The sequence below is a fragment of the Mus caroli genome, chromosome 12, assembly GCF_900094665.2.
Source record: "Mus caroli chromosome 12, CAROLI_EIJ_v1.1, whole genome shotgun sequence".
Classification (NCBI taxonomy): domain Eukaryota; kingdom Metazoa; phylum Chordata; class Mammalia; order Rodentia; family Muridae; genus Mus; species Mus caroli.
The window spans coordinates 94,299,285-94,308,450 of record NC_034581.1 but is presented as its reverse complement, the minus strand read 5'-3'; the positions used below and the strand labels follow the sequence as shown (position 1 = coordinate 94,308,450).

Genomic DNA, 9,166 nt, shown 5'->3' with positions numbered 1-9,166 from the left:
TCAAAAAGTGGGAGTGGGTGGGTGGGTGGGGGAGGTATGGGGGACTTTTGGGATAGCATTGGAAATGTAATTGAGGAAAATACGTAATAAAAAAATATTTAAAAAAAAAAAGAATCACCTATTTACAAATATTCATTAAACAATTTTCACTATTAAAAAAAAAAAAAAAAGATTGTCGATTCTTAAAGCTGTCTTGGCTACCTGAAGCCATATTGGACTGGATTTGGGCTCATTGAGATTTGGGTGAGGCTGCTGGTGTCTCACAGGTTGATGATACAGATGGTGCTGAATATCCTGCCATGCACAAGAAAATGCACCACCAAAAAAAAAAAAAATTCATCTGGCCCAAAATAGTACCGAGGCCAGCTGGGAGCTCGCATCTGTCCCTCAGCACCTCCATCGTCTGGGATAGGGGTGATCTAAAGAAGAACTGGCACTCTGCTATGTGTCCTGGCTGGATTTGCGTGTCAACTTAATACAAATTAGAGTCATCAGAGAGAAAGGACCCTCAGTTGAGAAAATGCCTCCATGAGATCCAGCTATAAGGCATTTTCTCAGTTAGTGATCAATATGGGAGGGCCCAGCCCACTGTGAGTGGTGAAATCCCTGGGCTGGTGTTCCTGCGTTCTATAAGAAAACAGGTTGAGCAAGCCAGTAAGTGGCAGCCTTCCATGGCCTCTGCATCAGCTCCTGGCTCCAGATTCCAGCCTTGTTTAAGTTCCTGTCCTGGCTTCCTCCAATGATAGACTATGATCTGGAAGTGTAAGCTAAATAAACCCTTTCTTCTCCAACTTGCTTTTTTTGTCATGGTGTTTTGTCACAGCAATAGAAACCCTAACTAAGACACTACAGAACTACATCTGCTTCTGGGAAGATCTGGAGACACTGAAGATAGGATATTGGGCAGATGCCGAGGAGTGGTAAGCCTGGATGCTACTCAGACAAGCAAGGGAGCCAGTGGATCAGTCAGTGCTCAAGAGCAGCAGCACAGTGTAGTACCTCACACCCTGTGCTGAGCCTGATTGCCACTTTCTGTCTTCTTGCCCAAGCTAACCTCGCTCATGATCAACCTTCCTTGGAACCTGACAGAGAAAGGGATTCTAACCATCGCAATTCCATCTTGGCTCATGGAAGATGCTGTCATGCTGGACCCTATGTAGCTCTGCTTCCCCATTGCATTTCTACCCATGAAGTAGGATTTTCTTCATCTCCCTCCCAACTTTGCATGTGTTTCAGTTCTATCTGGTGTTTGCTAGTGTGAATAAGTGGGCCACAAAAGGCCCAGATATCACCAGCCTATACTATTCTCAGGAGATCATGGACCCTTTAGTCGGTACCACCTACCAGAAACTATGACATTGGAGACATGTCTATGGAGATATTGGACCCTATCTCTCTTCTTTCTGACAGCCATAAGGGAGCAGCTTCAGCCAGTTGCTCCCAGCATGACGTTCTAGCCCATCATAGATCCAAAGGCAACAGGCCAAGTGGCTACAGACTGGGCTTCTGAAATCATAAACCAAAAAATCCTGTCCTCTTTACAACTCGATTAGGCCGGGCATTTTGTTTGTCATGATGATGGAATAGTAGCCACCACAATATTTTACTATTTCAAGCCACAAACACCTGGTGTGACTCAGGCTGTCTGTTGTGCATCCAAGGCATACAGATGCCCAGACAGACCACATCCAGTCCTGGCTGTCTGTGCATTAGGCATTCTGTGACATTGACTGCCTCCCACACACATGAGTACAAGCAGATATACCAGCTCCCTCTGTCCCAGTGCCTACTCCTTGGGGACCTTTCTACCAGCTGGAACCCAAACATGAGGCAGCCAAGCTTCAACACATAATGGCTAACATGATCGAGAAAATAAGGATAAGAATTGAAAGACCCACAAAGTGAGGACTCCCCCATGTTCTGACTCAGAATAGGCGATACCCCAAATCACTCACAAGAAATGGCCTTAATGCAAACCGCAAGCAGACTTTTTATTCCAGGTGCACTCTGGGGCCTACAGTCATACACCCCGTAGGATCGTGGACCCGAATAGCTAGAGAAGGGGGTATTTAAAGGAAAAAAACCACAACTCAAGGGGGTGAGGAGGATGTTATTGGGAAATAAATACCAATTAAGAGTCACAAGGATGTGGAAAGTCACAAGGAAAAATACCTGGTAATTGTGTGGTTATTTCTCAAGACAGTTTTTATGAGCCTCTAACAATAGCATATTTGCATAGCGGGTTTACAATGACCCTTTATTTGAGAAAAACTCCCTGCACCCAGGAAGCGGGTAGGTGGAGGAATGTTGCTATCTGTTTTATGATTAGCATGCCTTGGAGCATTGAGTCATAAAGGTCACATTCTCAAGCCTAGGCTTAAAGGCCTAGTCTTTTTGTTTTTATGTTACACTTTTTCAGAATCACTGGTATAGCCGAACTGAGGGATATATCGTCATGGTTCCCTATCAAGACCCACAAGCAGACAAAAGCTTCTGTTTCCTTGTGGTTCTGTTGGGGCCACAGACTCAGCCCAGGACCAACCGCTGTAAACCCTGAAAGGAGGTCGGTGGGAAGGCACCTGGAGCATCAATGGCCATTCTGATCCATCTAGCAAGATAACCAATGCTCCAAGACAGTAAGGACATCCAACAAGGCGGTAAAGCCAGGAACATCAATCAATTAATTAATTAATTAATTAATTAGGGCTCAGGGGATGGAAAACTGCTCTCAACTGGGAAACCTGAGGAAACATTTCACACAGAAGTAGTTTTGAGCTCAGGCAATGAAAGAAGTAGAGTTTAAGAGCAGCTAAAAAAGAAAAATCCTCTCCTTTCGGTTTTGACCATTTCGAAGGCTCCAGCGAGCTCGGCAGCCAGTGGATGTAAAGATCATGCTGTTTTTCTTTCCCAGTGCTGTTGCTCTGGGATGACACGTGTTTCTCAGAGCAGGGAGACTTTCAAGAGAATAGCAGAAGCAGGGAGAGAAGACCAAGAGGCCCAAAATCTCCAGCTGGGCAAGAAAGACCCATGGCACTTCTTCCCTACCTGGAAGGCTGGTGAGAGTGAGTGGCAGTTTGTCTAATCAGTCCAGAAAGGCTTATTACGTAAGGAAATGATTCAAATAGGAAGCGACACACCTTAGCTAGCGTGCATTGTAGCAAGCATGTGTTGTAGCAAGTGCGCGTTGTAGCATGTGTCACTCCTTTTCCTTTTTTATGTTCCTGGAATTGTTTCTTTCAGGTTGGGGGATAGAATTATCTTGTCATTTTATTACATTGCTATTAGTTCTAAAACTGTCTAGTGATTGACTTTAGGACTACCTTTTTATGAGCATTAGAACAGTTTGATGATTTTGCAGCCAGAACCTGAGGTTCACATATAGGACAGAGACTACCTGTAGCACAGTGTGCCTTTGGCCAATCAGGCAGCTATGGGCTGGGCCTAAGAGCATGATGGTTGCCTTGGCCTTTGAAAGTAGGGGAGGTAACGGTGGCAACTACGCTCTTGCTGCTGCTGCTGCTGCTACTGATGAAGATGACGGTGATGACTACTAGCACCTACTGGTCTCACAGGCAATGCAGCTAAGACAGAAAGCCCATCCTTGTTCTAAGAAATCCATTACAGCAGTCACCAAAAGAATTAAGATTATGGTCTTAAGGGCTGTGATTCAGTGATGGAGCACTTGCCTACTGTGCATGTGGCCCTGGCCTCCCCTCCAGCCTCGTGTGTGTGTGTGTGTGTGTGTGTGTGTGTGTGTGTGTGTGTGTTGCTTGATGTTGATGACTGGGGTGAAATGTCCTAAGTAGAGTGTGTGTGCCCTCATTTGTTCTTAGAGTACATGGGACGACATTCAGCCCATCCTGTGTCACCCATTCCCTTAGGAGTCAGGAGATATCACATCCTTCTAAGAACTACGGGGAACCATGCAGGGGGCGGATCCTGGCTTCAGGTGGGTGGATGTGCGCAACCTCTTCCTCTCAACTGGGTTGACTTAAACTGGTGGAGAAGATGGTGCTGTGCTTGAACAAATGACATCCAGTTATTTGTCTCATACTTCAATTCCTGTCTGTCACCAGGCAGGATTTGTAACTTGGCATGTCTCTTCTCTGCCCCACTGAGGCTGGATTTGGCACCATAACCTGGTTAATGAGATGTGAGCTAAAGAGACTGTACAGGCAGGAGGAGTGGAGGCTACAGAAAGCCTCTCTCTTCCTCGTTCTTTTCTATCTACCAGAGGAATAGCGTGTCCTCACAGGTACTCAGCTTGGAGTGTCACATATGAGTGAGACATATATACTGGTTTGTATGCCACTGGGATGTCAGGCTCATTTGTTACAGTTGACTGATACAAATGGTTGCTAATTGTCACGAACAAGTGAAAAATGGCTCAACTCCAGTACATGTGGATATTGATTGAGCTGGTAAAAAATTAGCAAAGGGGAAGGGGTAGGGTAATGACAGGAGGGTTGGAATGAGGAAAGAGAGGGAGGAAAGATGCAATTACATTTTATTTTCAAAAATAAAAAGTATTTAAAACAGAAATTAATCCTAAATATAAGGAAACTATGTTCTTTGGTCAGATTGAACAAACAGTAACAAAAACCCTGTTTAGTGTGTGAGGTTTGCAAGGGCTGTGAGAACCATAGCATCATGGAACAAGCACATGAAATAGGCGTTCTTGAACATTGCTAACAGCAGTCTGCAGTAGGAATTGCTGCTGGGGGCTAAGATGGAAGAGTAAGACGATAAAGCATGGAGCCTGCTGGGCACCTTGGTGTGCCAGGGACACTGTTCCAGCTTTGTTAACTTCTCTTGTATTCCTTATGCCAGTCATGTATTCTAACTCACTGAATGCCCCTAGCCATCTTGAAAGGAAAATATACTGAATGATATATTTTCAAAGCTTATATAAAAAAAAATGTGTCTGTGTTTATTGACCCATATCATGAAATCTCTCCTAAAGAAAAAAATAAAAGATGAGTGTTCCGGCTTGTTTTATGTCAACTTGACACTAGGGTCGTTTTGAGAGAGGAAACTTCCATTGAGAAAATGTTGCTATCTGATTGACCTGCGGACAAGCTTGTGGTGGGTTTTCTTGATTGATGATTGATGTGGGAGGACCTCTTGGGAACTCCAAGATAACAGGCTGAGCAACCCATGAGGGAAAACCGGTAAGCAGCACTCATCTGTGGTCTCTGCGTCAGCTCCTGCTTCTAGGCTCCTGCCCAGACGTCCCTGGATGATGGCCTACAAGCTCTAAGGTGCATAAACCCTTTCCTTCCCAAGCTGCTCTCGGTCATGGTTGATTACAACAGCCACACAAACAATAAAGTATGAGGTTTTACATAAGGATGCGGCATGACCCATAATTATGGAACGCAGAAGCAATATAAATGTCCAGAAAGTAGGGGTCTCAAATAAACAGAGACATTTAAAAGTAATATACAAATATTCAGGGGGCACGAGAAGATTTATTCACACTAAGAGAAAACCCACTTATGTTATCAATGTAACTGTCGTTTATACCTGCTGGGAGAGGGAAAACCGGCTTTGCCCAGTGAAGCAGCCACTCCAGGGCCGGTCTTATGTTCAAGAAGAGTTGACCAACATATAATGGACTCCACTTTTGTCCTTTTATTTGGTTCCAGTTTTACTGTTTTTGTTTTGTTTGTTTGTTTTCTTTATTTTTGAGTGTTGTTTTATTTTTGTTTCCTTGATTTCTAGGGTTTTGTTGAATTGGGCTTTTGTTTTTTGAAACTTAAAGTTGGGTGGGTAAGGAGGGAGAAAGGATCTGGAAGGACTTTGGGGAAGGGAAGAATATGATCAAAATATATTTAAATTTAAATTTGTCTAGTGATAAAATACAGAGAGACAGAGACAGACAGACAGACAGACAGAGAGACAGAGAGACAGAGAGAGCACTTACAGTGTTTCTGTCCAATACTATAGCTGTTCGTCACAGGAGAGGTTCACATGTGGTTAGGACAAATTGAGATGTGCTGAAAATGACAGCCTAACAAGAGGAAGACAAAGGAATGTGAAGTATCTCATTAATAATGTTCATTGATTGCCAGGTAGAAATTATATGTTATACTCATTAAAATTAATGTCTCCTGCTTCTTTACGATTTTTTTAACATGGATAATTGAATAATTAAAATTTCATCTACTGCTCAAATTTATTTTGGCATTGTGGCAATGTAGTGTCTCTACAACTACTCAACTGCTTTGTAGGGCAAAGACAACCAAAGGCTGTGGGTAAACGAATAGATGTTGTTGCATTACAATAAAACTTTATTTATAAAGCCAACCAATGGGAATGGGTAGAGGATGGGGAGTGGCTATAATGCTCTGGGCCCTGGTCTAGTCCAGAACCTCCTAGCCTTGGCGGTCTTGGCATTTAGTGCTAGAAAGGATGTTGCAGGCGTGGGATTGTGTAATGGGGGTGGGACTATCCTGTGCATTGCAGGATGCTTACCACCTTTGGTAAGCCACAATATTTATAAACATTGTTAAATGGCCTCCTGAAAGCACATTTGCTCTGACTGGTAACCACTGCTTTTAGCTTATATAGTTTTATTTCCATAATTTAAAAAAAAAAGAGGGAAAGAAGGAAGGAGAGAGAAAGGGATGTTCTGGAAAGAGGAACACCAAGATTGAAGACAACATGTTCTTTCGTCACATCTGTGTTTTTCTGTATTTCCTAGGTTAAGCACATGTTACACACACACACATATATATGTGCGTATATATATATATAAAGAATCATGTAGAAAAAAAAAGCCAAATGGACAGAGATAAAATAAAATGAAATGAGATGACAGAAAGGAAGGTTGGAAAGAATGCAGCCCCATCCTCTAAGGACAAGTTCTATACTTGTTGGAAGCCAGAGAGTCACTCCAAGATGCAGTGTCACAAGTAGACACTGTAGGTGGGTATCGAAACTGATCTCAGAGTTGATGGGTTTGGATCCATGCATCTGCTACTCTGTGGTAGGCAGCCTCTTGCCTGGCATACAGCCAATACTCAGCAAAGTCAACAGGCTTACAAAATACATATTTTTTTGAGATTATTCTATATTACATCACCCCACTCCACTTACCTCCCCTAAGCCCTCCCATATACCCTGTCTTTGAAATCCACGAACCCGTTTTCATTAATTTTTGATTTATCCACAAGTCCTTTCACGCACATTGTAAGGTCTGTTGGGACCAACACACCTGGACTTGGCAGAAGAAAGGAGGGAACAAGGAACGAAACAGAATTTCAAAGCAAAAGAAGTGAAAACTGTTTCCACACAACTTCACACAAAAGCCATACAGTATCCCAGCAACTAAAAAGCCTGTGCCAACTTAAGTTGTATTTTTAAATATAATAATAATATAAATGTAATATGATTATATTTAATATATAATTATATACATAATAATATTAATGTGTTAAGGCTTGGTCTTTTGCTATGTATTATAATGCTAAATACTGGCCCCCAAGACCTGGTTGCCCCAAGGGATGAGAGAATCCACACATACAATGTGACCTTCCTCCTTAATTTAAAACTATTGGTTAAATAAAGATACCGACAGTTAATAGTTGGGCAGAAGAGACATAGGTGGGGCTTGGGGTTCCCAGTTTTGGGGTCAAAGGAGAGCCTCAAGGAGGGAAGGAAGAAAGCAGAGAGTGGAGGAAGCTGCCATGGGGTAGGTGAATCATAACAACTTGGCCATGAGGCTGGCCAATTGGAGTTAGGAGCTGCCCAGGTGGAACATGGGAAATTATAAGACGGGGTTATTGGTGGGGAAATGGATTATAAAGCACAGAGGGTAGATATCTGCCCTGCTCTGGTGCTGATTAAGGCTTATTATAAATATGATCTTTGTGTGTCTTTTATCCGGGAACTGAATGATCAAAGGTGGAGTAGAAGCCCCTGACTGAGATTAAATATTTTTTACAACATTAATGATTAATAATTACTGTTGTAAGTATCAGTGACCTATCCTTATCGTGCTCTGGCCAGTGTGCCTAGGGCTTTGCATGATTGTCTAATACAACTTTTCACAGACTTCTGAAAGGTAGGCAATATTTGGAGGATAGTTACATAGATGGGAAAGCCCAGGGGCTGTAAGATGTGTGCTGTATTGGTCCACTCTTCAATGTCGTGACAAATACCCAAGAAAAACAACTCAAAGGAGCAATGCTTATCTTGGCTCATGGTTTGAAAGATCCCGGTCCTTGGTAGCAAGGTTCCATCCCTTCCAGGCTGTGGTAAGGCACCGTTGGGGGGGGGGGCAGGGGGGGAGAGATAAATGCCTCACCTCATACTAGTCCAGAAGGAGAGAGAGCAATATAAACTGACTTAGAATTCCTTAGACCACACCCTACTTCCTAATAGATAGTTCAGCTGTGACTGGTAAACCCACTGATAAACTTAGTACCCTTGTGATTCAATCACTTCTTACGAGCACTATCAGCTGCAGACCACGGCTTTAACACAGGAACCTCCTTGGGAACACTTCAGAGCCCAACCATCAACACTTGCTTAAGAAAGGGAATAAATCCTGAAGTCCACAGGCTTGGAAGCGTCCACATGTCTCAAAGCTAGTGATCTATGCTAGAAAGGAAACTATTTTCAAATGGAATTCAACTTTTCATCTTGAATAAATAAATAAATAAATAAATAAATAAATAAATAAATAAATGAACCCATAGCACCTAATATTTAGTATTTGGGAATTAGTCCTTGTGAGGAAAGAAAAAAGATTTTTCTCACCTTCTTCATGGTGGGTCTGAGAAGCGTGTCGAATTCAGGCACAGTTTGAGCACATTTATGGGAAGGTATGGAGAGCTACCCCAAAAGCCCAGGCAGGAAGTAATCCTAACAGGCCGTGGGTATGGACCCCATGACTCATGCCAGGCAGAAGAGGCCCTGGCTGTATGTCTGAGAGATTGAGGGACCCGTGGCTGAAGCAGGAGAAGAGAAGGCTTCTGAGAGAGTCTGTCAGCAGAGTCTGAGGCCACCATCATTGGCAGGTTGTGTTGAGCTAAAACAGGGTTAGATGCCTGGGTCTCTGATGGGGGACACAGAATTCCCAGACAGCAGCCCCCTCTGGATGACTTGCAGATGATGTCCTAATGTTCTGGAAATCTCAGTGTCATTTGCTTCTCTGTCA

General features: G+C 43.1%; 1 protein-coding gene across 1 annotated transcript in view; it reads left to right on the top strand.

Moving 5' to 3' along the window:
• Efcab11 (EF-hand calcium binding domain 11) overlaps nt 1-5,345 on the top strand; it is a 194,437-nt gene extending 189,092 nt beyond the window's left edge. The window contains exon 6 of the mRNA XM_021179443.2: nt 5,205-5,345. Within this exon, the coding sequence (XP_021035102.1) occupies nt 5,205-5,217 (13 nt within the window). The 3' untranslated portion in view covers nt 5,218-5,345. The remainder of the gene's footprint in view (nt 1-5,204) is intronic.
• Nucleotides 5,346-9,166: the final 3,821 nt, after the last annotated feature.